This window comes from Trypanosoma cruzi, genomic scaffold (genome assembly GCF_000209065.1).
Source record: "Trypanosoma cruzi strain CL Brener 1047053516095 genomic scaffold, whole genome shotgun sequence".
NCBI classification, from domain to species: Eukaryota; Euglenozoa; class Kinetoplastea; order Trypanosomatida; family Trypanosomatidae; genus Trypanosoma; species Trypanosoma cruzi.
The window spans coordinates 97,335-124,615 of NW_001849437.1; the positions used below are offsets into that span (position 1 = coordinate 97,335).

General features: G+C 56.7%; 9 protein-coding genes and 3 pseudogenes across 9 annotated transcripts, besides 22 other annotated features; 11 read left to right on the top strand and 1 right to left on the bottom strand.

Annotated features, from left to right (window-relative positions):
* Positions 1-900: a sequence feature (areas merged during assembly that could not be assigned to a particular haplotype. This can correspond to areas where the two haplotypes were merged or to regions with more than two copies in the genome that were merged during assembly.).
* On the top strand, positions 216-872 carry Tc00.1047053509527.10 (mucin TcMUCII, putative; the record flags this gene model as incomplete). Its single annotated transcript, XM_808628.1, has 1 exon — positions 216-872. The coding sequence occupies one exon, from the start codon at positions 216-218 to the stop codon at positions 870-872; it is 657 nt and encodes a 218-aa protein (XP_813721.1).
* Positions 650-706: a microsatellite.
* Positions 901-6,582: a sequence feature (areas not merged during assembly with more than two copies in the genome that could not be assigned to a particular haplotype).
* Tc00.1047053509527.30 (hypothetical protein, conserved) lies at positions 4,565-5,059 on the top strand (the record flags this gene model as incomplete). The annotated part of the gene is made up of 1 exon (XM_808629.1): positions 4,565-5,059. One exon carries the CDS (start codon positions 4,565-4,567, stop codon positions 5,057-5,059), a length of 495 nt encoding a protein of 164 aa, XP_813722.1.
* On the top strand, positions 5,228-5,572 carry Tc00.1047053509527.40 (uncharacterized protein; the record flags this gene model as incomplete). The annotated part of the gene is made up of 1 exon (XM_808630.1): positions 5,228-5,572. One exon carries the CDS (start codon positions 5,228-5,230, stop codon positions 5,570-5,572), a length of 345 nt encoding a protein of 114 aa, XP_813723.1.
* Positions 6,583-7,518: a sequence feature (heterozygous, non-Esmeraldo-like haplotype).
* Tc00.1047053509527.50 lies at positions 6,970-7,842 on the top strand (annotated as a pseudogene).
* Positions 7,519-10,453: a sequence feature (areas not merged during assembly with more than two copies in the genome that could not be assigned to a particular haplotype).
* Positions 7,622-7,672: a microsatellite.
* Positions 8,053-8,088: a sequence feature (AT_rich).
* Tc00.1047053509527.70 (mucin TcMUCII, putative) lies at positions 10,348-11,301 on the top strand (the record flags this gene model as incomplete). The annotated part of the gene is made up of 1 exon (XM_808631.1): positions 10,348-11,301. One exon carries the CDS (start codon positions 10,348-10,350, stop codon positions 11,299-11,301), a length of 954 nt encoding a protein of 317 aa, XP_813724.1.
* Positions 10,454-10,945: a sequence feature (areas merged during assembly that could not be assigned to a particular haplotype. This can correspond to areas where the two haplotypes were merged or to regions with more than two copies in the genome that were merged during assembly.).
* Positions 10,946-13,887: a sequence feature (areas not merged during assembly with more than two copies in the genome that could not be assigned to a particular haplotype).
* Positions 11,767-13,047, top strand: Tc00.1047053509527.80 (mucin-associated surface protein (MASP), putative; the record flags this gene model as incomplete). The annotated part of the gene is made up of 1 exon (XM_808632.1): positions 11,767-13,047. One exon carries the CDS (start codon positions 11,767-11,769, stop codon positions 13,045-13,047), a length of 1,281 nt encoding a protein of 426 aa, XP_813725.1.
* Positions 13,559-13,586: a microsatellite.
* Positions 13,888-14,672: a sequence feature (heterozygous, non-Esmeraldo-like haplotype).
* On the top strand, positions 14,361-16,544 carry Tc00.1047053509527.90 (annotated as a pseudogene).
* Positions 14,673-18,386: a sequence feature (areas not merged during assembly with more than two copies in the genome that could not be assigned to a particular haplotype).
* Positions 16,692-16,783: a sequence feature (T-rich).
* Positions 18,387-19,188: a sequence feature (heterozygous, non-Esmeraldo-like haplotype).
* Positions 18,934-21,708, top strand: Tc00.1047053509527.120 (trans-sialidase, putative; the record flags this gene model as incomplete). The annotated part of the gene is made up of 1 exon (XM_808633.1): positions 18,934-21,708. One exon carries the CDS (start codon positions 18,934-18,936, stop codon positions 21,706-21,708), a length of 2,775 nt encoding a protein of 924 aa, XP_813726.1.
* Positions 19,189-21,538: a sequence feature (areas not merged during assembly with more than two copies in the genome that could not be assigned to a particular haplotype).
* Positions 21,539-22,431: a sequence feature (haploid, Esmeraldo-like haplotype).
* Positions 21,769-22,719, top strand: Tc00.1047053509527.130 (uncharacterized protein; the record flags this gene model as incomplete). Its single annotated transcript, XM_808634.1, has 1 exon — positions 21,769-22,719. One exon carries the CDS (start codon positions 21,769-21,771, stop codon positions 22,717-22,719), a length of 951 nt encoding a protein of 316 aa, XP_813727.1.
* Positions 22,237-22,268: a microsatellite.
* Positions 22,432-24,026: a sequence feature (areas not merged during assembly with more than two copies in the genome that could not be assigned to a particular haplotype).
* Positions 23,067-23,687, top strand: Tc00.1047053509527.135 (uncharacterized protein; the record flags this gene model as incomplete). The annotated part of the gene is made up of 1 exon (XM_808637.1): positions 23,067-23,687. One exon carries the CDS (start codon positions 23,067-23,069, stop codon positions 23,685-23,687), a length of 621 nt encoding a protein of 206 aa, XP_813730.1.
* Positions 24,027-24,907: a sequence feature (haploid, Esmeraldo-like haplotype).
* Positions 24,150-25,313, top strand: Tc00.1047053509527.140 (uncharacterized protein; the record flags this gene model as incomplete). Its single annotated transcript, XM_808635.1, has 1 exon — positions 24,150-25,313. The coding sequence occupies one exon, from the start codon at positions 24,150-24,152 to the stop codon at positions 25,311-25,313; it is 1,164 nt and encodes a 387-aa protein (XP_813728.1).
* Positions 24,908-27,281: part of a sequence feature (areas not merged during assembly with more than two copies in the genome that could not be assigned to a particular haplotype) that runs on past the window's edge.
* Positions 26,355-26,990, bottom strand: Tc00.1047053509527.154 (annotated as a pseudogene).
* Positions 26,986-27,206: a mobile genetic element.
* Positions 26,986-27,281: part of a mobile genetic element that runs on past the window's edge.

The following is a 27,281-nucleotide window of genomic DNA, read 5'->3' on the forward strand; positions in this document are numbered from 1 at the left end:
GTGTTGCGGCAGGGCTGCGTGTGTGTGTGCCTGCTGCCGTGGATTGGAGTGTGTGTCGTGCGTGGTGTGCGGCGTACGGTGCATGCCTGGCTGCTGCCCTCTCCTCATGTGGTGTGCCCTCTGTGTGTGTCTGCCGCACCTCTCGTCTCCCCTGTTGCTCTCCATGTCCCTCACTGTGCAGATCAGCTCCACACCACTGAACCACCACACTCACGATGATGACGACGTGCCGTCTGCTGTGCGCCCTGTTGGTGCTTGCCCTGTGCTGCTGCCCGTCCGTGTGCGTGGCAGACGCTCAGCCTGAAGGTGATGTTCAAGGTTCTTCCAGTACGATAACGGCGACTAAAACGCGGCTACCAGACCCCAATGAGACGGCCGACCCCAAACATAATTTACTTGTCTCTCCACCGCCTTCACCACCAGATCCATCACACCCGACGGCCGGTTCGACAGGGTCGCCAAGTTTGGGGTCCGTTTCGGAGCAGGGAAACGTTGGCGGATCGGGACCAGGTGTGACCGCTGGGGAACCGCAATCAAATGTCGTGACCAATAAGTTACAGCCAGAAGGCAAGGACGGTATGACAGGAAGACAAAATGGCACTAATACATCCGCAGATAAAGCAGCTCAGGAAGCCAAAGATCCTGCCGAGACCACGACGACGACGACCACAACAAAGGCACCGACTACGACAACCACGACCACTACTGCGCCAGAGGCACCAAGTACTACGACTACAGAGGCGCCAGCTGTGTCGACCACCCGCGCACCGTCACGTCTTCGCGAAATCGATGGCAGCCTCAGCAGCTCTGCGTGGGTGTGTGCCCCGCTGGTGCTCGCCGCATCCGCGCTGGCGTACACCGCTCTGGGCTGAAGAGGTGTGTGCGGGCTGTGCGTGCCAGTGTTGCGTGCGTCTTTTGCATCTCATTTCTCGCGGGATCCGTCGCTACTGCCCATATGAGTTCACTGCCATAAGGTGAGCTGGAGGCACTGTATCCGATGGCGAACGTGCGTGGCTCATGCTGCGACGGCCCCGCCTCTTTTTGCACAATGCAGCGCAGCTGGGATATCCGCTGCAAGGTGGCGGTGCAGTGCTTGGAGGCCGCCGCATTTAGCGTCAGTCACGGGTTGAGATCTACGTCAAGAAGCTTCGTAGTGTGTGACGACCCAATGGCCGTGACTGGAATCTCGCAGCCAGTGACTGCCAGGGGCCATTTTCCTTCGCGGTCATAGACTGACTCCGTATGCGTGGAGAGTATGGACCAAGCGGCTTCGCACTTCGACTGGTTGGTGGCCATGTCATTTTCCTGACTCCACGCATGCAGTTGTTTGAGAACCATGCCGGCTGCGGGAATGGCGAATTGCCGAGACTGTCCCTCGATGACAATAGAGAGATCATCCGAGCACATGTCTGCTGCGACGTCTGAGAAGCTGTTCAGCAGCGTGAGGAGCGGGTGTGCGTGGAGGGAGAAGATATACGGTCCCAGTACGGATCCCTGAGGAACTCGTCGCAGCTTGGGACGTCGATCACTGAGTTTATTGGCCACTCGTGTCTTGCGTAACAGCCACACAGAAAGTTTCTAAGCCACCTTTGGCGCTTTGCCCCGGAATATTGGCCAGCAAGCGACTGAGGACTCGATGATCCATGGAGTCAAAGGCCTTGCTGGAGTCTACCAGCACCAACAGGGTCCGATGGGGTCCGCAGTGGAGTTGAGTGCCAACACCGCTCTTCTTGGGAAGGTTCACTTGGAAGTAATCGTTTCTGTTATGCTCAACTTCGTGTATCAGGTGTGCCAGCTGCATCGTCGTGGTACGCATACTACGATATGCATACTGGTGGGGATGAGGCGTCCACACCCAAAGCAGTCTCCTCAATACTATTTTCTCAGCGACCTTGCTCACGATGGATATAAGGCTGATGGGTCGACATGAAGACATTAGTGCCGGCAGCCTGCCGGGTTGCAGGAGTGGGACGATGGTGGCTTGTCGCCACTGGACCGGAATCGTGCCGGTCGTCCAGCTGTGGTCAATGCAGCGGAGAGGGAATCGGAGACGCTTCGTCGAAGGATGTCGTGGTGCCTCGCTGTAGACTTCGTGCGGTCCGGGGCCTTGCCGTACGGTGCACTGCGCAGCGCAGAAAACAGTTCCGTTTGACTGAAATGGGCATCAAGAGGGGTGGGGGAGAGAGCCTGTCGCAGATGAGGCGGCCGACTCGTTGTCGTTCAGCGGCCCAAGAAGGGAGAGAGAGAAAAAATGTTCAAGGACTTGTTCTGTCCTCGTTGATCTTTGGAAAACCCAACCGCTCTGCGAGGGAGTGATATGGGAGGAATCCATGATTGAGAGCATCCGCTGCTCTTCGTGCTGCCCTGAAATTATTGTGGCCATCGCCCATTAACGCTGGTGTGGGGGATGCTGGTGATGGTTCCCTTTTTCGTCCCGCAATGTCTTTTCAGGAGAGCGGTTCGCCTGTATTCAGCGTGCTGATGCGCCGTGGATAAGTGTTGCGCAAGCGCTCTCGGAGTAGGAGGAAAATTTGACTCCTTGTCCGTTGGATCTCCGCCTCACGGTCGGGCATTGGCAGCCGCAGACAGCGGGTCTTGCAGTCGGCAGCAATCCGTTCCGCTTCCGCAAGGATGCCATCCCAGAGATTGGGACCGTCCTTGTGCATGCCGCCCAGTCAATGCTGTTGAAGTGAAACTGCAGGTACTCGCGTGAAATCTTTTACGTCGGTTGACTGCTTCTTATATTCGTATACTGAGATGTGTTCGTCGAGATCGTTGGCGAAGGACTCCTACTTGCACTTCCCCAGCTGTATAAAACTCGGCGTACCGAAGGGGGCGCCGAGGGGATGCTGTCGACGCATGCTTGGTACAACGTGAAGGTGAGCATGTGGTGGTCACTGAGTGGCGACACATTGGCTCTCCAATCCGACACGGCAAGGTGCCTTGACCCTGTTTGATCGGTCCAGGATTCCTTTCGTCTGCCACGGACATGCGTGATCTCGCCAGGGGTGTCAACCAAGGTGAATCCCGCATCCGCGCACCGTTGTAAAAATTCTACGGCGACGTCGCTTGGAGGCGTCTCCAGGAAGGACTCCCACTGTGGGCGATGCGCGTTGGAATCTTCGCAAAAAAGGAGCGGTGCCGAGGCCGGAAGGCGGTTTAGTAACCGCCTAAGGGATTGCGATATTTGCAGTGGCACTGGCATGTAGGCACCCGCTACGCTGAGGCCACGGTTCTGCTCCAGGGCGACTTGGACCACCACCATTTCGAGGCCGGAATCATGTTGAGTGATGGTGAGGGGTGTATGCCTGGAGCGGAGAGTTTTCCGCACCAGCACCGCCTTTCTTGCCGATACGCGCTTGTGCATGGAGCACGTAATCCCCAGTGTGCATGCTGGCGATTTGCTTCGACGGCTTTCGGATCACCTGGATGGCTATCAATGTCTACTCCTTGTGCCCTTAAATTTGCAATTTTGTTCGGCGTGAGAGAAGAGCCGTCCATCTGGAGTGCTGCTATGGGGCCTGGGTGCTGCTCGATGCCTCCGCCTAGCAGTAGCTTTTGCCGTTTCGTGTCGCGTACGGCACAAAAACAGTATGTGTAGCGCTGGTGAGCACCGATGGAATTCGGCACCAGGCAAAACGCTCGTCCGTCACACTGTCCGCGTCTCACGTGCTGCGATCCCCACAGCTGCCTGCACAGTTTGTGCTTGCGTGCCCCCTGGTGACTGGAATATGGATTGGCCATTCACGCCGTGTGCGCCTGACCCGGCCATCCGCGACTGTTTGCCTGGCATGGCCCCTGGCCCCGGCGGCGTATTGAGTGCGTTTCTGCGCCATCTTGTACCCGCTGCCCGCTGCTCGCACAGAAAGATGATCAACACCTCCCTCGCCGACGGCATTCTGCGAAGTTGCTGGGAAATGGGGACACCACTCCCATCTGCAGACACGGAGGGACACACGCCGCACCGAGAGAGTTGTCGGCCACTCACGCTGCTCAGTGTCCTGCTAGGGGTGAGCGAAGGACTGGTCCACTGCCGCCTGTCAGCACTGCTGGCACACCACCGACGTCAGCCTGGATCCACGCCACGACGCACGGCCTCGGAGTTGGTGACGCCTGTGAGTGACGAAGCGGCACGAGGGCTGAGCGGGTGCATCGCTGTGGAGTGCGAGCGTCGCAGGGGCGTCATCCCGCGCTGCACCGTCGCCGTCGCCGCTCTCTCGCCGTCCCGATCGGCATCTCGACTGCGTTCGACACCGTTGGCGATGGGCGAGTGTTGGCTGTGCTCTGCGGGCTCCCGCGCCTGGGCCGTCGCGCCCAACGCTGGTAGCGCAATCGCCTGCGAGGCGGCTGCGTTGGGGTGAGTGCTCGCGAGCAATATTCCCGACAGCAGCTTCCCTCAGCCGTGGCAGCTCAATGCAGCGTTGTGCGGCCGCAGCTCCTCCACCGCCACGTGGATGGACTGCTGCGCCGCCTGGACGGCATTCACTTTGCTTCGGCGTTCATTCACGCTGACGACCGCACGCTTGTTGCGTTGTATGCGGACCTCCGTGCCTGTGGTGCGGCAATGCCAGCTGCCGTGTCCGTTGTGGCCGCATGGGCTGCCGGGCACAGCCTGAGTATCAGCGCCGACAGTAGCGGTGCCGCTCTGTTCTGCATCGCCTCACACCGACAGTCTGACGAGGACACGGCCGACCATCGTCTGGGCGGTGGGAAGCCACGCGTCAATCCCACCCTGTGCGTCTGCTCGGCAATGCGATTGATCGACACCTCAATTTTGTTTCGCACGTCACCGTCGCTGCAGGGCAGACCGTGCCACGCGTATCAACGAAGGGTAACTCTGTCCACCTGGCCGCCAGTCCAGCACCGCTGCGGAGGATTGTTGGGTTCTGCGCACCCACACGGCACGAACGCCTCACACGTCTCCGTTATATTGAGGACGTGCGTGGCGCAGTATGCTCGGAAACCACACCTTCGTCAATACCTGGGAAGGCAGCGACGACCATTCTGCTGCCGGGAGATGCCGTCCTCAAGGAACTGCGACGCGTCCGCAGCCGCATGAGGATCTCCCCGGACCACATCCGCGTCCCTCATGCTGAGCACCGAGTTTTCGCCCGGGACACTGTGAGCTGCAGCGGGGTGGGCATCTTCCGGCCACGGCACGCCAAGGACGCCCTGGACGGTGTCAGACGATCGGTCCTTGAAGCGGCCTGCAACCCTCTGGGGCCGTATGACGGAGGCCGCTGGACGGACGGCGCGTTGTCTCTTGCTGAGCATGCATCCGGATCCGCTGCACTGCCACTTTACACCCCGGACAGCCGGGCTGCTTGTGGGGCCTCACCGCACAGCTGCTGGCAGCCTTGCATGCACCTGCCGAGCGGAGTGTCCTGCCACTGAGCATGGCCTCGGACAGTTTTCAGTTCCCCGCCTGGCAGCAGCATCCCAATCGCCCACAAGAGTTACTGTCGCCACAGACTCCCTCTCGGCGATGGAGTCACTCCGCCTTGGCCCGCTGGAGGTGCACGACGACGTCAGCGAGGAGATTTGTACCGTGCAGCTTTCACTGGCGGATTGAGGTCACACAGCTGGCTCTACATTTTCCCATGACACTGCGGAATCCCACGCAACGTGACAGCGGACGCTGATGCCGTCATGGCACGATCCCTCTCGCAGGACTGCGTCACTGCCTGGCACGTGGAGTTCGCCACTGCAGTGAAGCGACGGAACTGGAAGGATGTCCAGGAGGAAAAGGGAGCCGCGCACACCGCGTGACAGGCGCCTGTCGGTGTGGCAAGGACTCTGTTCCTGGTGTTGACCCGGACATCGGTCCCCGAGTGGCGGCACTGCGCACAGGCGCGATGCGACTCCTGCCCACTCTTCGACATGCCTGCACGCACCCTGCAGATCACAAGGAATCCTCCGTGTCGGTGGTGCCGTTCCTCCCTCACTGCGGTGACCGGCCCGCCTCTGCCTCCGCCGAAACCTCTTCCCGACGTGAGCACCGCAACTCCTTGTCGACCGGCGAGCGGCGGATTGACGTCCTCCTGCCCAACCTGCGGCAGAGTGCACTTGTCCGTCCACAGTATGAGGGCACATGCCGGACGTGCTCAGCCTGGCGTTATAATAGTTTGCGAGGGCCTCCCATGCGGATGCCACAATGGCGCCACCGTCTTCCTAACAGGTGCCTCACGCGCAGTTCGCCATCGAAAATGCCAAGCATGCCAGCAGGCAAGACACGCAGGAAGCACAAACGCGGGTACTCGAGATGGACCAGGCTCTTCCGCCACCGCCTCATCACGGACGCCACGGGCTGCTGATCCCCCGACGGACCACGGGAGACTGTGCCTCATCCACTGCGGGAATGCCCTCGTCGTTGGGAACTGGGACTACGACTGTTTGTGACTACCCCAGCCCGCACGACGGCCCGTTTGCGACGGAATACTTGCCACTTTTGTACGGACGGCCCTTGCGCTACTCACTCGTTATTGTAGCAGCATACAACCAAAACAGGATAACAAGTTGCTTTGTGATGAATATTGGCTGCACTTCCCGTGGACCAACAATCCGCGTGGTGTGCGGGGATCTCCTTTTTCATTGTTACTTTGCTTTTGTGTTGCTGTGTGCGCTGCACCTTCTTGTGTGTGTGCGCACCCTCCGTGAGGGGTGCAGACACGACGGACCGCTCTCGCCGTATGTGCATGCGGTGGAGCCTTGTGTGCCGCTCCTGTTTGCTTCTCCCTCTTCCATCTGTGTGTTGGTGTTGCGGCAGGGCTGCGTGTGTGTGTGCCTGCTGCCGTGGATTGGAGTGTGTGTCGTGCGTGGTGTGCGGCGTACGGTGCATGCCTGGCTGCTGCCCTCTCTTCATGTGGTGTGTTCTCTGTGTGTGTCTGCCGTACCTCTCGTCTCCCCTGTTGCTCTCCATGTCCCTCACTGTGCAGATCAGCTCCACAACACTGATCGACCACACTCACGATGATGATGACGTGCCGTCTACTGTGCGCCCTGTTGGTGCTTGCTCTGTGCTGCTGCCCGTCCGTGTGTGTGTCAGAGACTGAGGAGATCCCTGTTGTTCTTGAAGCTGAAGATGAAGTTGATGGAAGAGGCACCGGTCCAGCGCCCGCTGCACCAGGAGTACCATTGAATCAGAATCAAGCTCAGGCTGAATCTCCTGAAGCCGCCCCCAGTCTACCGCCCCCTCCACCAGCAGCACAACAACCCCGGCGGCTAATGCTATTGTAAGCGCCACCAGTCAATCGACCCCGGCATCAGATACCAATCCGACCCAAGATGTAACGATGACGACCGCGACGAGGAGTAAGACACAGACCCAAGGCAACAAGACAAACTTTGGAGTTGAACCTAATGGAACCTCCACCAGTGTACCGTCCCCTCCATCAGTGGCACCACCACAGGGTACCGGTCAGCCAGGGTCGTCAAGTAATGGGGCCGCTGCGGAACACGGAAATACTGCCGGAAATGCAGGGAGTTCGCCCGGTCCGCATCCGCAATCAAGTGGTGCGCATAATACGGTACAAAGAGAAGGTACGGAAGACACGTCAGGGACAAAAAGTGGCACGAGTACATCCACAGAACATGCAAATAAGAATGTCGACGATCCTGCCGAGACGACGACGACGACCACAACAAGGGCACCAACCACGACGACCACGACGACCACTGCGCCAGAGGCACCAAGTACTACGACTACAGAGGCGCCGGCTGTGTCGACCACCCGCACACCGTCACGTCTTCGCGAAATCGACGGCAGCCTCAGCAGCTCTGCGTGGGTGTGTGCCCCGCTGGTGCTCGCCGCATCCGCGCTGGCGTACACCACTCTGGGCTGAAGAGGTGTGTGCGTGCCAGCACCCAACCGCGGGGATTTGTGCGCGTGTGTGTAGTTCACTGTATAAAATAAGATGAAATAATGATTGTGTTTTGCTTTACTTGCTTCTGCTGCCGTGCTGTGTGCTCCGCGTTGTGCCCCGCATCCGCCACGTTGAACGCATCGCGGACACACTCATAAGCATGCGCACTGGAGCCCTGGGTTTGGTTTTCTTTTTTAATTTCTTTTTTTAATTATTGTTTTTTATTGCTTTTTAAACTTGTGGTTTGCGGTGCGGTGTGCGAGCTCTGCAATCGTACTGATTCCATCTGTCTCGTGGTGTGTGCGCTGTTGCTTTGCTGGGGTGCTGCCATTTGTTGCTGTGCGGTGGCTGTGCGTGGTGTAGCGGCTGTGACTTGTTTCTTTTTGCTTTTCCCCTCTGTTGACGGGGAGTTACTTTTGCTGAAGGCTACACGTAAGTGACAGGAGTGGTGGCGATGATGATGACTGGCCGTGTGCTGCTGGTGTGTGCCCTCTGCGTGCTGTGGTGGCGATAGCGTTACGGGTGAGTATTAGCTTTTGCGGTGGCATGCTCAGCTGCGGAGGGAGTGCGCGATGGATGGCCGCAGAAGGACAGGAGGAAGGGCGAATGCGTCCGCCGTGGAGGAATGCGTGCGTAATTGGATGGCCGTCGTCGTTGGAGGCGCCAAGGGATTGCTGTTGCTGCTGACACCGCTGAGGATAAGGGGGTATGCTGCAATCCAATGAACACTCAACGAGATGCGTCACCAGCCGCGTAGATCGCCTGCCGTTAGAACGAGGAGAAGACAAGGCGGAGCGCCACCAGCGGCACCGGCAGTATGTGGAGGATCAGCGGGATGGCGTTATTTGCCGCCCGAAATGAAAACGAATGTGTCGGAGTCACACGGCGCATTGAGTGGTGTTGGACAGCGGGAGGAGTCAACTGTGAATGGTTCAAAAGGCAAGGCTCAGATGCTGATGGCTCCTGTCACGGTGGGGCGCCTGGAACTCGCGCCCCAAAGGGATTGAGCATTGCCCTCTTCGGATGGCAGTCGCGCCACCGGCAGTCCGGAAAACGAATCCGCTCAGGATGAAAAGTTGAAAGTCGCTGAGTCATCGGAGGGCGGTGGGACAGAGGGAGGAGCCCAGCCCCCAACACAGCCTGCCATTGGGGGGCGAAAAGGATCACAACCAACAAAAACCAGCCGCAGTACCGGGCGAACAAATAAGACAAACAGCGGGGGCAGGAACCGCCGCAAGGGGCAGAAGGGTCTGACAGCCGACATGAAGTTTCATGGCCAGAGAATGGCGAGGGTAGCGCCAAAACACGATGTGGGTTCAAACACAACTTCTGCACAAGTACCGGGTGATGCACCACAAGAAGAATCGGGAGGAGAAGTTGCAGTAGAAGCAGCTGGTGGAGATGAGGCAGAAAGGAAACAAGTTGCAGCACACCAAGACACCGTGCAGCATGCACCATCTCCCATTTACGAGAGGCCATCGCAGTCATCGTCCTTTTCAGATGGCAGCTTTGCTGCATTAGATTGGAAGGAGGAATGCACCGTGCAGGAGATTTCCAAACAGCCTCCACTTTCTGACGCTGCAGAGAAAATAGAGGACCGCCAGCGTGGAGACAAAGCGCCTGCTGCCGAGGCTGACAACAGCATCGCATTTATTACAGCTGCAGAGTTTAACGCCGCCGCCAGCAGCACCACGACCAATCATAATGCGAGCCATCTGAACGGAGAGAACGACGAACCCTCCACAGAAGAAGTGGAGAAGTAGAATGCAACAACAAAACCGAAGGCACATCAGCCGGCACAGTTACCCCCGCAGCCCACAGTGAGGGGTTCAAGAGGGACACCGCCACCGCCACTAACAATGTAAACACAGCTTTGCATGGCGACAGTGACAGCAGCACCGTAGTCTCCCACATCACCTCCCTTTATTGTTTCTTGTTGCGCGTGCAGCAGCTCCTGTTGTGGTGGTGGCCGGGCCTGCATGACGTTGAGTGCGATGAATGTGGACGAAGGCATACGGCAACTGAACTGTTTTTGTGATGAATATTGGCTGCACTTCCCGTGGACCAACAATCCACGTGGTGTGCGGGGATCTCCTTTTTTTATTGTTACTATGCTTTTGTGTTGCTGTGTGCGCTGCACCTTCTTGTGTGTGTGTGCGCACCCTCCGTGAGGGGTGCAGTCACGACGGACCGCTCTCGCCGTATGTACATGCGGTGGAGCCTTGTGTGCCGCTCCTGTTTGCTTCTCCCTCTTCCATCTGTGTGTTGGTGTTGCGGCAGGGCTGTGTGTGTGTGTGTGCCTGCTGCCGTGGATTGGAGTGTGTGTCGTGCGTGGTGTGCGGCGTACGGTGCATGCCTGGCTGCTGCCCTCTCCTCATGTGGTGTGCCCTCTGTGTGTGTCTGCCGCACCTCTCGTCTCCCCTGTTGCTCTCCATGTCCCTCACTGTGCAGATCAGCTCCACACCACTGAACGACCACACTCACGATGATAGTGACGTGCCGTCTGCTGTGCGCCCTGTTGTTGCTTGCCCTGTGCTGCTGCCCGTCCGTGTGCGTGGCAGACACTCAGGAGGCCACTGAAGGTCAAGCTGATATAAACCACTCCAATCTGTCGCCTGTTTCACCTGAATCTATGGCGGCTGCACCTAATGGAAGCGTCACCGGTCCAGCGGCCCCTGAACCAGGAGGAATACCAGGGAACGGTCAGGCTGAGGCTGCTGAAAATTCAGCCACTGAGCCGGCTGCGAAAGAAATTGGGCCAGAGGCACCAGTTTTGGCCGTTCCGGGACCAAAAGCAAATACTGAGCTAAATACATCACTGACAGAGGGTACGAACGGTAATAAAGGATCAGAAATTGGCACGAGACAACCCGCCGATCAAACAGATAATAAAGTCGAAGTTGTTACTGAGACAACCGAGTCGATCGCTGCAACAGTCTCACCGGAGAACACCAAGAATCCTGAAGCTAATGGAAAAGGCGCTAATTTATTGCCTCCTGCATCAAAGGATAAACAGGGGAAAGGTAATTCAGGGTCGTCAGGTTTGGGGTCCTCTGCGGGCTCGGGAAAAAGTGCCGTAGAGGGAGATTCCACCGTTACGGAACCGCAGTCAAATAACGTGCCCAATACGATACAGACAGAAGTTAATAATGGCACTACAGGACCACGAAGTGGCACAAGTTCTTCCGCTGACCAAACAGATAATAACGCCAAAGATGTTTCCGCAACAACCACGACCACAACAAAGGCACCAACAATGACCACCACCACTACAACACATGCACCAAGTACTACGACTACAACAGAGGCGCCAACCACGACGACCACCCGTGCACCATCACGTCTTCGCGAAATCGACGGCAGCCTCAGCAGCTCTGCGTGGGTGTGTGCCCCGCTGGCTCTCGCCGCATCCGCGCTGGCGTACACCACTGTGGGCTGAAGAGGTGTGTGCGGACTGTGCGTGCCAGCACTCAACCGCGGGGTTTGTGCGCGTGTGTTTTGGTCCGATGTACTAAATAAGAGAAAATAATGATTGTGTTTTGCTTTACTTGCTTCTGCTGCCGTGCTGTGTGCTCCGCGTTGTGTCCCGCATCCGTCACGTTGAACGCATCGCGGATACACTCATAAGCATGCGCACTGGAGCCCTGGGTTTGTTTTTCTTTTTTTAATTTCTGTTTTTTAATTATTGTTTTTTATTGCTTTTTAAACTTGTGGTTTGCGGTGCGGTGTGCGAGCTCTGCAATCGTACTGATTCCATCTGTCTCGTGGTGTGTGCGCTGCTGCTGCTGGGGTGCTGCCATTTGTTGCTGTGCGGTGGTGTAGCGGCCGTGTCTATCTTTTTGCTTCCCTCTCTGTTGACGGGGAGTTAGTTTGTGCTGAAGGCTACACGCAAGTGACAGGAGTGATGGCGATGATGACTGGCCGTGTGCTGCTGGTGTTTGTCCTCTGCGTGCTGTGGTGCGTGTTTTCTTCGGTGTCGGCCGATGCCGGGGATGATTGTGAGGATTCCGGTCAAGCTGTTGTTGGGAGTGTTGGTCAAACTTCTTCCCCAGTTGGGGGTCATGGTGATAATGGAGTTGTCACTGATGGAAGTTCTCTGAGCAGTGGAAGTCACTTGCCGGGTTCTGCTCCTACGGGTGGCAAACCCCCACTTCCCGGTGTTGGTGTGGGTGTGGGTTTAAATGAATCTAAGGATGCCTTAACTCTTGCAAAAGAGGGGCGTGAAGTCGTACAGGATCAGCATGAATTATTGCCTCATGTTTCGCATCACACTGATGCGGGAACAGGAGGGAAAAGCGATCCCAATGCGCCAGAACAGTCGCCCAACGCAAAAACAGAATTAGAAGATGGTGGTGGTGTTTGTGGTGATGATGCTGCAGCTGCGGAGGGTGAAGTAAAAACCACCGTGAATGAAGGACAATTGGGCGGATCTTCCACGAGCGACAGCCATCCACCAGCAGCAGACCGAGGGTCGAGGGAGCAGGAAGGCACAGTGGAACAAGCAGCATCAACAGCGGCATTGACGCCAGTGGTGGGGCGAGAAACACCACCTAAGGGGGACACAGAAGAGGACTCACCGGAGGATAACGCCGCAACTGGCGCAGGTATCACACAAGATATACCAGCTGTCAGTCAGCAACAAACACATTCTTCATCCACCCCTACAACTGGAAATGGTCTGACTTCCACTCTAGGAAAGGGGCGCGCTGCGGAGGAAATTTCCAGCAATAACGAACGATCCGGTAAAGCACTACTGCAAGAAGGAGCTCAACATGAAACTGTTGCTGGCAGCCAATCGCAAACAATACCAGCAGCCACCGCCCGTAACACACTTGGCACAACCCTTCCTGGCGACAGCGACAACAGCACCACGATAACTACAGCCGTGCGGTCTGACACTGGCACAGAAGGCACTCCAACCAGCAATCATCCGAACCGAAAATCCATTGAAGGCGCCACATCACCCGGCATGAATTTCGATGGTGAAGCTGCATCAACCAAAAAATATGATACGGTATCTCAGAGTGCGGGATCCTCAACAGCGCCAACCACAAACAACAAAACACGTGACACAGCTTCTCATGGCGACCGTGACAGCAGCAACGCGGTCTCCCACACCACCTCCCCTCTTTTGCTTCTTCTTCTTGTTGCGTGTGCGGCTGCGGCTGCGGTGGTGGCCGCGTGAGAGTGAGTGAGAGAGCGCCATGCACCGCCCGCACACACACTCGTCCTTCCCTCTCTGTGTGTGTCCCTTGCATGGACTCTCGCCCTCACCTCATCCCACGAGGCACACACATAATGTGCCCATTGTATATATTGCATGTACACCCATGCAGGCCCGTTGGTGCTCTCTTTTGCACGACACGCACCGCTGCCGTCCTGCCTGGCTGCATGGGCGGAGCACCGTAACTGTTTCTGTTTTGTTTTTATTGCACTGAGTGGGCGAATTTACTCTCTCTCCCGGCTGTACCTTACGGGAGCCATGAGAGTGTGTGCGCTGCTCGTTCCACGCTTCTTGTTTTATTATTATTTTTTTACGTGTGGTTTGGTTGAGTGCATCCATTCCGCGGGCTGCGTGTGTGTGTTTGTGTGTGATGATATGAGTAATTTGTGTGTGTGCCATCCGCTTCTCTCTGCCGTTGCTTTCTTTGGACTCTCTTGTGCCGCACAGCTGCTCTGCAATTATAGGCGCTGAAACACACACACACACACACACACACACACCATGCTGAACATGCTGTGGATTGGTGTCAACGCTGAGAATGAACGCACGCACGAACACGATTCTGGCTGCTGCGGCCGTTGAGATGGGGGATGAAGGGAGCCTGCAACGCTTCTCTTTGTCGTGCTGCGGGCGTGGGATGTTGGCGGCGTGCAACAGTTGACTAATGTGGTTTTTCATTGAGGGTGGCTGGGACGAGTGCGGAGCGATTCCCGCCGAGCAGCTGCAGGTGCCGACGTGCCTCTTCCGCTGTGTATTTGATGGCGGGAGATTCTCCGGCTGTGCGAGGTGATGTGCGCCGGCGGCGGAGCGGGTGTGATGGAGGAGACAACGGTGAAATGGCTGGCGGTAGTGCGTGGGTGCTGCGGAGGGCGGCTGTGGTCTTTTTCCACCCGCTGGTTATTTTATGTGTGGGCGTCGTTCGGTGTGTGCTGACGCGTGGCAGAAGCGCCCGCCGTGGCTCCTGCTGGTGGTGTGACCGTCGCTGTGTGTTCCCGGTGCAGTCATCTTCCTTCTGCTGTTCCTTGTGTCTGTGTGCGTGAGTTGTTGTTGTTGGGAGTGACTGCGGCGGGGATGATGGTGATGCCACTCACAGTGTGGATGGGTGGCGGTGCTCGCTGTCCCACCTCTTTGCTTGGCTTGTTTTCTCTTCTCTCTCCGCCTCACGCACACACACGCTAGGAAGGAAGTTACGACTAAACGCTAATCGCCACTGTGAAATTCGAAGGCACTGAAAGGACCAACAACACACACACCGCCCACACACACATATTTCTATGCTCTCACGTGTTGCTGCAGTGAAGGCACCCCGCACACACAACCGTTGCCTTAACACCGGATCGAGCGGAAGGAGGAGGGAAGGAAGAGAGAGTGAGCGGCAGAGGCCCAACATTTCCCGGCATCTCTTCTGTCCTGCGGTGCCGCTCCTCCTCGTTGTGATGTGGATGTGCTGCAACACTTGTGGTCCCGCAGCCGCTGAGGACAGCAATTCAGGGGATGTGCGGCTGCCGCAACGGGTCGGTCTCCTTTTGCCGCAGAAGACGTCGGTGCTGCCGAAAGAGGGGGCGGGTCCGGGTGATGTAAGGGATGCATTTGTCTCACCCTCTATTGTCAGTGCTGGAGGAGTAATTGTTGCTCTTGCTGAGGGTCGGAAGTGGCATAGTGCTCCGCAGCATCCAGCCGCCAAAACCCTTGCGATTGATATTGTTGCGGGGTACCTCAACGCTACGGAGCCGTGGCCGTCCATGGTCGCCTATATCACCTCCAGTAAGTGGAATGCACACACCGTCTTTGACAGAGAAACCCCAAAGGATGGGTTGGGCATGGCGATTCTACCCACGTCACTTTCCAAGGGCAACGAGCTGTTCCTTCTTGTGGGAAGCTCTTACTTTGTTTTTGATGCTACTACGCAGCATTGGGTTGAAGGTGGAGGGGACATCCATTTGGTTAAGGGTGAGGTCACGCCGTCCACGGAAGACGAGCCGAGTAAACGGGTCCGATGGGGCAGACCTCAATCGCTGTTGGGGCTGATCACCGAACGTACCAAACAACTTGGCCTGCACCACGTTTCCGGTGCTGGTGGCTCAGGCATTGTGCTTGAGAGGGTCTGGTTTGTGTTTCCCCTGACGGCGTTAAAAGGCGAAGAAAAAACCGTCTTTACTATTTATTCAGTGAATGGCGGCAGCAGCTGGGACGTCGGCACAGGCACGCCTCCTGGGTACTGCATGGACCCTCTTATTGCCGAATGGGAGGAAAAACTTCTCATTGTTGTTTCTTGTACGGGTGGCCGCAAAGTGTTTCAGGCGGGTGACATGTGGGACACATGGACGGAGACTCCCGGGGTACTGTCACGCTTGTGGACCAGCGAGCCAAACCCTCGGGGGCTAAATTTTGCGTTGGGAGATCTCCTCACTCTGAACTTTGGCATAAGGAGTCTCATGCTGTACACTCAGAAAGGGTTTCCCCAGGGGAAGGCAAAGCCAATGCGCTCTACCTTTGGATCACGGATAATAGCCGCGCGCGTCTTGTTGGCCCAATTTCTATGGATGATGATGGGGAGAGGACGGTTGCGAACAGACTGCTGCACTCAAATAATATGCTGTACCTTCTGCATGAGAGAAGAGCTCAAAGTACCGATGGCATTTTTCTTTCCCCACTGAAGGAGGAGCTCGACACAATTATGTCCGTCGCGAATAGTTGGGCAATGATGGACATTTTCTTTTCCGGGTTGTCTATACCCACGGATGGGCTGGTTGCTTCTTTGTCCGATTTAGCCACTCCTGACACGTGGATCGACATGTACCACTGCGTGAATGCAACGGTGACAAATGCCGAGATGACCCCACATGGCTTTAGGTTTACGGGGCCTGGGTCCAAGGCGGTCTGGCCCGTGAACAGGGGGGAATTGAACAGGCAGTACACCTTTGTGGATTACAACTTCTCCCTTGTGGCGACGGCGGTCATCGAGAGGGTGCCCGCGGGCAGCGTCCCTCTGCTGGGTGTGAAATTGGAGCATTCTAATCGCAGGGGGTTCATTGGGCTGTCTTGCACCGCGGAGGGGAAGTGGGAGGTGTCGTTAGACGGCAATACAACGAGATCGAGCAGCAATTGGGAGCCGGGGAGAGAATACCAGGTGGCGATCATGCTGCGGGACAACAGAGGCTCCGTGTACGTGGATGGCGTTGTGGTGGCGAGCTCCGAGACGATGCCAACTCTTGAGACGCGGTTTATTCAACTCTCGGAGTTCTACTTTGGGGGCGACGAAGGTGACCGAGGCAGCAGCGTGGAGGTGAAGAACGTTTTGCTGTACAAGCGCATATTAACTGCTGCCGAGCTAAGAACCATACAATGGAGTGCCTCCTCCACAAGTGGAAGTGGACCCGACACCTCGATGCGTGGGAGTATGCCTTGGCTGCTGCTGCTGGGGCTGTGGGGCTTTGCGGCCCTTTACGGAGTGTAACAGAGTGGGGCCATTGCCACGAGCAGGGACACATGCATCTCTACGCGCACCCTCTCTGAATTACTTGGCGTATCACGTGGATGCTGTTGATTTTATTTTATGCCTCTTTTTTTTTTGTGCGAGACGATATATTTTTTTATTGAGCGTTTTTTTATTTTTATTTACTTTTATTTTTGTGCCACCGCCGCGGTTTTCTTTATTTTTTATTTTATTTTCTTTTTTTGTTTATTTATTTATTTTGTGGTGGAGCCTTCTGGGGGTGGCGGGGTCCATTCACTGTTTCCGTCCACCGACCACCGACGCTCTTGGCATTTCCCGCCACGCCGGTGGCGCCGGTGGAAAAATAAAATACAAGAAATTGTCATCAACAGTAAAAGAGACGCACGGAGCGTCTCCAGTGAAACATAAATGACGCGTGGACGCCGGGGGGCTGAAGCGACGGGGAAGAATATGTCTTATTTCTAAATCTCCTGCAGGAAACCAAAGAAAAAAGAGACAACAACAAAAACAGACATAACGCTTTGGAGCACCAGAAAAAGGATGTTCTGCGGAAAAGCTGTTTGATTGATTCATTTGTTTGTGCTTCTGTGAGTGCGGGAAAAAATAACGGTTTCACGGAGAGCGTTCTCCTTTGGAAAAAAAAAAAATGGAAAATAAATCTCCTGTCATTTCCCACCGCTTGGGCTGCATTGCCGTCTTGGGTCCCGTCAGGCCTCTTCTTCTTGTGTTTTTTTTTTGTCCTGCATCTCTGCTGTGTTCTTTTGTTTTGTGGCTTCACGTGTTTTACTCCTCTCTTCCTTTGCGTACTTGCAGGCACACACGAACACACGCACGCGGTGTACGTACTGCAGTGCACCTGGATGGTCTTTTAGTGCTCTGTGCCGGCAGTTGCATGCGGGTGCTGCTTTTCTTCCGTGACCGTCGCAGGAGGAGCGACGGCGGGGGAGAGCGGCGCGATCGTGTTTTGTTGTGGGCGTGGTGCACTGCGTGTGATCGCCTGGAATGAGGCGCCGTGCCCCATTCACTGCGGAGTGACAATGCTGAGCCGCTTGCTGCGTGCCCATGATCTCATGGGACATGGCGTGACACCGTCGGAGGGCCTCGTGACGCGGTTGCACTCGCCAAGAGGCAGAAGAAGAAGCCGGACCCGCTGGACGAGCCGCTGTCCAGCCAGTTGTTGCTGGACGCGTTGGAGCGCGAGTACAGCAGCCCGGCCACTCTTGCGGTTGCTGCGCCGCACTTCTTCCAGCACTACGACGCCACCGGCTACACGGCGTTGCGGTGCTGCCACGAGCACGGGGAGGACAATGAGATGCGGTTCATGGCGGCGTGCCTGATTGGCGGATCTGTGGTTGTACGCCACTCCCGTCGTACGGGGTGCCGGTGCGTGGCGGTGTGACTCGTCTCTCTCTTCGCCTCCGCTCTGCGTTGGCGGGGAGTTGGTTTGTGCTGTAGGCTGCACGCGAGCGACAGGAGTGATGGCGATGATGACTGGCCGTGTGCCGCTGGTGTGTGCCCTCTGCGGCTCCGACTGGTTTGTCTCTCGTCGCCGGCATCTGTGTGCTTCCCGGAGGAGGAATGGCTGTCGGTGATGCGACTTTCAGCCTTGGTGTGGCCCACACGGAGCATTGGAGACGCAGCTGCGAGTGGTGTTCCGTGGCGCGGGTGGCCGCCCTGACGTGCTGCCAGGGAGCGGTGCCTCGCGGGGAGGGAGGACGGGAGCCCGCCGTGCGTCCCCTCGACGTGCTGCGGGCGTGATGTTGGCAGCGTGCGTCCGGTGAGTGGGGTGTTGTTGAGGGTGGCTGGGACGAGTGCGGAGCGATTCCTGCCCAGCAGCTGCAGGTGCCGACGTGCCTCTCCCGCTGTGTATTTGACGGCGAGGGATTCCACGGCTGTGCGAGGTGATGTGCACCGGCGGCGGAGTGGGTGTGATGGAGGAGACAACGGTGAAATGGCTGGCGGCGGTAGCGCGTGGGTGCTGCGGAGGGCGGCTGTGGTCTTTTGCCACCCGCTGGTTATTTTATGTGTGGGCGTCGTTCGGTGTGTGCTGACGCGTGGCAGAAGCGCCCGCCGTGGCTCCTGCTGGTGGTGACAGTCGCTGTGTGTTCCCGGTGCAGTCATCTTCCTTCTGCTGTTCCTTGTGTCTGTGTGCGTGAGTTGTTGTTGTTGGGAGTGACTGCGGCGGGGATGATGGTGATGCCACTCACAGTGTGGATGGGTGGCGGTGCTCGCTGTCTCACCTCTTTGCTTGGCTTGTTTTCTCTTCTCTCTCCGCCTCACGCACACACACGCTAGGAAGGAAGTTACGACTAAACGCTAATCGCCACTGTGAAATTCGAAGGCTCTGAAAGGAACAACAGCACACACACCGCCCACACACACATATTTATATGCTCTCACTTGTTGCTGCAGTGAAGGCACCCCGCACACACAACCGTCGCGGCGTGACCGGATCGCGCGGAGGGAGGAGGGAAGGAGGAGAGAGTGAGCGGCAGAGGCCCAACATGTCCCGGCGTGTGTTTACTTCCGCGGTGCTGCTTCTCCTCGTCGTGATGATTTGCTGCAGTACTTGTGGAGCTGCGCAAGGTGAGGAGGATCAGTCGTCTGATCCAAAGTTTGAATGGAAGGGCATCAGTGAGGGTGAAGGTGATGGAAATCTGAAGTCGTTTGGAATTCCCGGCCTTTTAAAAGTTAGGAGTGACGTATTTGCCGTTGCCGAGGTGCAGTGCAAGAAGGATGGAAACAACGTCTTTACTGGCATTGCATCCGAACTTCTCACGACAAAAGACGATAACGCACCGGAGGAAGCGCTTAAGGATGCCAGAGTGATACAAGTTCTGGAGGAAGGCGCTTCCCCAAGCAAGAAAGTAGATGTGAGCCGGCCAACAACGGTTGTGAAGGAAAGTAATATTTACATGCTTGTTGGAAAATACAGCCGGAATGCTGCTGCTGTTGGTCAAGATGGTGGTTCAGATGACTGGGGACTTTTGCTGGTGAAAGGGGAAGTAAGTAATGAAGAAAGTAACAAACAAGTTGACTGGAAAGATACCAATGCTGTCCCGACGACACCTTTCGGCGAACAACTTTCATCCTTGACACAGCTGATTGGAGGCGGTGGATCGGGTGTTAAGATGAAGGACGGTACACTTGTGTTTCCGCTGGAAGGCACGAAAAAGAAGAAGGAGAAAGATGGAAAGAAAACTACCTTTTCGCTGATCTTGTACTCCTCGGATGCTGAGATTTGGGCGCTGTCGAAGGAGATGCCTGCCGATGGCTGCAGTGATCCCTCCGTGGTGGAGCGGGAGAAGGACAAACTCATGATGATGACTGCGTGTGATGATGGCCGCCGCAGGGTGTACGAGTCCGGTGACAAGGGGGAGTCGTGGACGGAGGCACTCGGGACACTCTCGCGTGTGTGGGGCAACAAAAAACGGGACGGAGAAGGGAAGGCCGTTGGGAGCGGGTTCACCACAGCGACTTTTGGCACTGGAGCTGAGCAGAAAAATGTGATGCTCGTTACTCTGCCGGTGTATGCCAAAGAAAAACAAAAAGAAAATAAAAAGAGCGAACTCCATCTTTGGCTGACGGACAATACGCACATTGTTGATATTGGGCCGGTATCCGGGAAGGATGACGGAGATGTTGCCGCCAGCGCCCTGTTGTACAAAAGTAGTGAAAGTACAACTGATGAGGAGAAGAAGGAGGAGTTGATTGCGCTGTACGAGAAGAAGAAGGGCGGTGGGGGGAAACCATCAAACAGTCTTTGGTCTGTGCGTCTGACTGCGCAGCTGGAGCGGGTGAAGGAGGTGCTGGCGACCTGGAAGGAAGTGGACAAACGTGTCTCCGAGCTGTGCCCTTCTGAGAGCGCTGTGCAGGCTACCTCACCTGACAGTGCCTGCAAAAACACTAAGATCACGGATGGGCTGGTTGGCTTTTTGTCCGGCAACTTCTCTGATAAGACATGGAGGGACGAGTACCTCGGGGTGAACGCCACAGTAAAGAAAGGAACGGAAGAAGGAGCGGCAACGGTAGCAGAGAAAGCAGGGTCTTCTGATGGAGTGACGTTCCGGGGAGCGTGGGCGGAGTGGCCCGTTGGCAGTCAGGGGGAGAATCAGCTGTACCACTTTGCGAACTACAACTTCACTCTTGTGGCGACGGTGTCCATCGACGGTGAGCCGAAGAGTGGCAGCGTTCCATTGTTGGGTGCGCGTTGGGAAGGCCAAGGAGAAAACAAAGTTTTTGGACTGTCGTACGACAGCGGAAAGAAGCGGGCAGTGCTGTGCGGTGGCGGACAGAACAAGGAGCTCAGCAGCACTTGGGGGCCAGGGAAAACGCACCAAGTGGCCATTGTGCTAAAGAACGAAAAACAGGGCTCTGCGTACTTCGATGGTAAAAGTGTGTGCGAGAATGTGCAGTGCCAATTGGAAGGTAAGGAAGATAAAAAGATCTCACACTTCTACATTGGAGGGGATGGAGGCAGCACAGGGAGCCAAGAAGACGTGTCTGTGACCGTGACGAATGTCCTGCTGTACAACCGCCCGTTGACTTCCGAAGAGATTGCATGGCTTGCCAAAAATACAATTACTATTCCGAAGCCGGAAGATCCGAATACATCGACGACACCTCCTCGTTCACCAGCGGTAAGTGGATTACCTGTGGAAGGAACCGTGACCCAGTCCAATTCTGCCGGGCAACTGCCGTCGGAGCAGGGACAGCCGAAGGGTAGCAATGGTGCGGGTGCTGGCGGCGCATCCACACCAGCGACGTCTACCGCCGCGACTTCTTCAGGAAAGGAGCCCGTAAACCAGCTGACATCTGGAACCTCTCCCAGTGGAAACAAAAATGTGGATGTCTCTTCCTCGTCTGACGCCGACCCAACGGTGGTGACAGGGAGTGGAGAAACGGTTCAGGGAGATGGATCACCCCAAACTCCTGAGGTGAGCGTCGGCTCTGGTGCGGATGGGGAGACGGCAGGAGGAAAAGATGTGCAGGGAGAGGAGGAAGAGGTCCAGCCACAGAACAGGGACGTGAATGCCGCGGCACTCAACAGCAGCCTCGGAAAATTGTCGCAGGAGAATAACAACGATGGCGGCATCATGCGTGGGAGCGGACTGCTGCCGCTGCTGCTCCTTCTGTTGGGATTTTGGGGGTTTGCGGCTCTGTGAGGAGTGACTGGCTGCCGCGTGGGACACTTGCGACCTTCCGAGCACAGAAATACTATTCCCATGGGAACAAATTTCACTCATAAATTTTCTTTTTTTGCTTATTTTAAAATCCTTTTGCTGTTTGCTTCTTTTTGGTTGATTTTACTTTTTTTTTCTGATCTCTCATCCCCTTATTCCTTCTTTTTTGCTTTTGGGGGCAATCACTATGGACGTTTTTTCTGCTCTTCCCTCTTTTCAATTGTTTCTTGCTGCACTCTTCCTGTGAGGGGTGCCGTGTGTTTCCCGCCCAACTGCTCCACTCGCACACCCACCGACACGCTCATGACGACGGCCCTGTGCGCCTCGCCTGCTGCACGCATGAGGAGGGGCCGCGACGAACGGCGCGCTGAGGGAGTCGTGACGTGTGGGCGTGCGACGAGGGCCTGTGGAGCGGAGCACACATTTCTTTCCCTCTTGTTTTGTTTTTATTGCGGTCAGGGCTGGCAGACACCCGCAGCGCCACACACACAGCCACACCCTGCCGCCGTGTTTTTTTTTTGTTTTCTTCTTTTTATTTTTTTGAATGGGTGTTTGCTGCCACCGTGTGTGATTGTTGAGGTTGTGCCGTACCGCATGCATCGCTGCCATCCAGCTTTGCCTCTTGCTGTGCTGATGTGCCTCCCTGTGCTCCTCCTCTTTCCCGCTCCTGCAGCACACACACAAGTACTTGCACAGTGCTATGCAGGAATGCTCTTGGCGACGAGGCTCGTTGGCTGCAGTGGCCTCCACCAGGCCTGCAGTGTGCGTGCCGGTGGCGTGGCCCTCTTGGTGCGCCACACCTTGCCGTGCGAGCGCCTGTCTCTGCTGGCACCAACTGCGTGGAGACCACCGCCCTCCGCGTGTGCCCACCGGCCTGCCCCAGCATGCACGTTGGGAACCTCTGCAACCTTCCATCGGCAATTGCCCACGCTGCTCACTTTGCGAGCACCATTCGTCGCCTTGGTCCTGCAGCGCCCATTGCGGCTGACCTGAATCTACACCATGGGCTGCGGGACGGTTGCTCACCTTCAACGGCGTCAGGAGAGGACCTCGCCGCCACCCCAAGCGGCATGGAGTCTGAGCTTTCCGACGACCCGGCACAGGCAGCGCGGATCAGCGGCCGCCACGTCTCGTTTCCCGGCGCGACTGCGCAACGCGTACTGCGTGTCTCCCACTGGACGTCCACTTGTTTGCATGGAGTCGGGTCGCCATCTGCCATCCCACAGTGTAGGGACGGAGGACGGCATCCCGCGACAGGCAGGCATGCTGCCACGACGGAAACATGCCGTCGTTGTCATGCGTAAAGCCGACTGGGCAGCATTCACTTTGCGTCGGCGTTCATGCACGCTGACGACCGCACGCTTGTTGCGTTGTGTGCGGACCTCCGTGCCTGTGGTGCGGCAATGCCATTTGCTGTGTCACTTGTGGCCACATGGGCTGCCGAGCACTGCCTGAGTATCAGCGCCGACAGGAGCGGTGCCGCTCTGTTCTGCATCGCCTCACACCGACAGTCTGACGAGGACACGGCCGACCATCGTCTGGGCGGTGGGAAGCCACGCGTCAATCCCACCCTGTGCGTCTGCTCGGCAATGCGATTGATCGACACCTCGATTTTGTTTCGCACGTCACCGCCGCTGCAGGGCAGACCGTGCCACGCCGCCGTCAGCTGCGGTTGGGCGCAGGAGCTGGTGCGTCCCAGCACACCATGCGATCCCTTCGGGTTGGGTGCGTCCACGGTGCGTTGCACCACGGCGGTGAGGCAGTCGCACCGTGTCCGACCCCAGTCGCCTCCACAGCCTGGAAGTGCGGCACGGCGACAGCTGCACGGCATCGCTCGTCCCACGCGTATCAGCGAAGGATACTTCTGTCCACCTGGCCGCCAGTCCAGCACCGCTGCGGAGGATTGTTGGGTTCCGCGCACCCACACGGCACGAACGCCTCACACGTCTCCTTTATATTGAGGACGTGCGTGGCGCAGTATGCTCGGAAACCACACCTTCGTCAATACCTGGGAAGGCAGCGACGACCATTCCGCTGCCGGGAGATGCCGTCCTCAAGGAACTGCGACGCGTCCGCAGCCACATGAGGATCTCCCCGGACTACATCCGCGCCCCTCTTGTTGAGCGCCGAGTTTTAGCCCGGGACACTGTGGGCTGCAGCGGGGTGGGCGTCTTCCGGCCACGGCACGCCAAGGACGCTCTGGACGGTGTCAGACGATCGGCCCTTGAAGCGGCCTGCAACCCTCTGGGACCGTATGACGGAGGCCGCTGGACGGACGGCTTGTTGTCTCTTGCTGAGCATGCTTGTGGATCCGCGGCGCTGCCATTTGACTCCCCGGACAGCCGGGCTGCCTGTGGGGCCTCACCGCACAGCTGCTGGCAGCCTTGCATGCACCTGCCGAGCGGAGTGTCCTGCCACTGAGCATGGCCTCAGACAGTTTTCAGTTCCCCGCCTGGCAGCAGCATCCCAATCGCCCACACGAGTTCCTGTCGCCACAGACTCCCTCTCGGCGATGGAGTCACTCCGCCTTGGCCCGCTGGCGGTGCACGACGACGTCAGCGAGGAGATTTGTACCGTGCAGCTTTCACTGGCAGATCGAGGTCACACAGCTGGCTCTACATTTTCCCATGACACTGCGGAATCCCACGCAACGTGACAGCGGACGCCGACGCCGTCAGGCCACGATCCCTCTCGCAGGACTGCGTCAATGCCTGGCACGCGGACTTCCTTACCGCCGTCAAGAGGTTATAATGGAAGGATGTCCAGGAGGAAAAGGAAGCCGCGCACACCGCGTGAGAGGCGCCTGTCGGTGTGGCGAGGACTCTATTCCTGGTGTTGACCCGGACATCGGTCCCCGAGTGGCGGCACTGCGCACAGGCGCGATGCGACTCCTGCCCACTCTTCGACAGGCCTGCACGCGCCCTGCAGATCACAAGGAACCCTCTGTGTCGGTGGTGCCGTCCCTCCCTCACTCCAGTGACCGGCCCGCCTCTGCCTCCGCTGGAACCTCTTCCCGACGTGAGCACCGCGACTCCTTGCCGACCGGCGAGCGGCGGATTGACGTCCTCCTGCCCACTCTTCGGCTGACCGGCACGTGCCCTGCAGATCACAAGCAACCCTTTATGTCGGTGGTGCCGCCCCTTCCTCTCACTGAAGATGCAGGACCGCCCCGACCTCCTCCAGAACCTCCACCTGGCGTGTCCACGGCACCTCCTCGTAGAACGACGAGCAGCAGATCAACGTCGTCCTGCCCAAGCTGCAGCAGCGTCTTCTCGTCCGTCCACAATATGAAGGCACACGCCCGACGCACTAACCCTGGCACTCCAATCGTTGCAGAAGGCCTCGCATGTGGATCCCGCAACAGCTCCACGGTCTCCCCAACAAGTGCCTCACGCGCAGGTCATTACCGAAAATGTCAAGCGTGTCGACGAGCAAAAAACGGACAACGCACCTCTGCAAGCTCCAATGACAGCCGTAGCGCTTCAGCCACTCCTCTGCTGCAAGCCCCACCAGCCGCTGAGCCGCCGACAATCCACGGGAGGCCCTGCCGCACACGCTGTGGGAATGCCGCCGTCCTCTACAACTGAGCATCCGACTATTTGGGAACACACCCTCTCGCACGACAGCACCGTTCAAGAAGGAAAAATTGGCCACATCGCTACGGACAGCCCGCAGGCCATTAAAGAACAGTGGCTGAAAAGGATCAAGAATCAAAAATTCTCTTTTCCTCAGTACGAAAAAACATCATCTTTACAGTCGCAATTCTCATTCAATGAATTCATTGCTTAATACCGCTCTGAGCTGCAATACTTCCTGGTACCATCCGGGTCCCTTGTCGACACATCGATGCGGGTGGGCGCCCATCCATTCCTCCCAAAGACGCTGCATGTCTGCGACGCACCCTCTGCTCCAAAAGGCACGTCCCTCACCACAGCCGGGATCGACTTCGCCCTGTCCGCACGCATCGCCTTGTCAGAGGAGCAGGAGCACGTCAGGCTGGCAGTAAAGCGCTTGTCGGTACAACACATCACAAAAATCATCACAAGCAGAAGCACCAGCAGCACCGCAGACGATGGGGTGACGTGGATCAACTGACACATGCTTTACGTAACAGAAAACTTATTTGCTTCGCAAGAATACAAAACACTCACACTCTCTTCATAAAAAAAGGAAATAATAAATTCAGGCGTCCGCAGTCAACGCATGCCGCAAATCAAACGAAGCAGAATGGGTGCACTCAACCACAACACAAGTAAAAAAATGAAAAACAACAAAAAAGCCGAAGCGTGAGAGGACCAGCGCACACACTCTCATGGCTCCCGTAAAGCAAAACACACACACAGGGAGAGAGAGAGAGAGAGGTCGCCCACTCAATGCAATAAAAACAAAACAGAAACAGTTACGGTGCTCCGCCCATGCAGCCAGGCAGGACGGCAGCGGTGCGTGTCGTGCAAAAGAGAGCACCAACGGGCCTGCATGGGTGTGCATGCAATATATACAATGGGCACATTATGTGTGTGCTCCGTGGGATGAGGTGAGGGCGAGAGTCCATGCAAGGGGACACACACAGAGAGTGGGTGAAGGACGAGTGTGTGTGCGGGCGGTGCACGGCTCTCTCTCCCTCACTCTCACGCGGCCACCACCGCAGCCGCAGCCGCACACACAACAAGAAGAAGAAGCAAAAGAGGGGAGGTGGTGTGGGTAACCGCGGTGCTGCCGTCACTGTCGCCAGGCGTCACCGTAGCGTTTGGTTGAGCGGTGACCGTTTTCACTGTTTCTGGTGCTGGTTCATTGGCTTTAGTACCGACGTTGACATTACCATCTGCGGGGTCGTCGAGGGTTCCTTTGGGATTGTGCCTTTCAGGATCGTCACCATTCTCATTCGCCATTCCCCGGAAATCACCATTGCCACTTGTAGAGATGGGTGATGATGCTGTATCTGTCTGATGGCCTGTATTTGCACTCCTTATCAAATCTGATGGGTCTCTGTCTTCATCGTATTGCTCTGCCACATCATTCTTTGAATACGGTTTAGGTGCTTCAGTGTCCGTTCCGATTCCTGAGGTTGTCGTCTTTTCATTTGTTTGCGTTGAATTCTATGTGTCACCTGCTGTAGTTGGTGGACTTTGTCCCGTTGGTTGCACTGTCAATAATATTTGTCCTGTGGGTTTGCTCTCGACAGACGACACGCTGGAGGAGTCTTTGGCATGTACGTCACTTTCCCCGGTACGGCCTTCACTTGCACCATTATCACGAGGGAATAATCTTCCGGGCAGCTGGCCGGATCCTGAAATAATCTATGGAAACCAAACAAGTCAAGAAAAAAGGTTCGTTAGTTAATTGCTTCAATGTTTTCTTTTCATTCAACATATAGAATTCTGTGGACCACTAGCATGGTGCTTTGTCCTCAGTTAGGATTTGAATATTATTACTTACGAATTGGCAGACTTTGGGGTCCTCCGGCCAAAAGGCCCCGCCGCTCCCCTTCGCCAATTCCTGAAGTGTAAAAACACGACCGCGTGATATGCCGTCTGCGGGGTTGCTTTTGTGCAGAC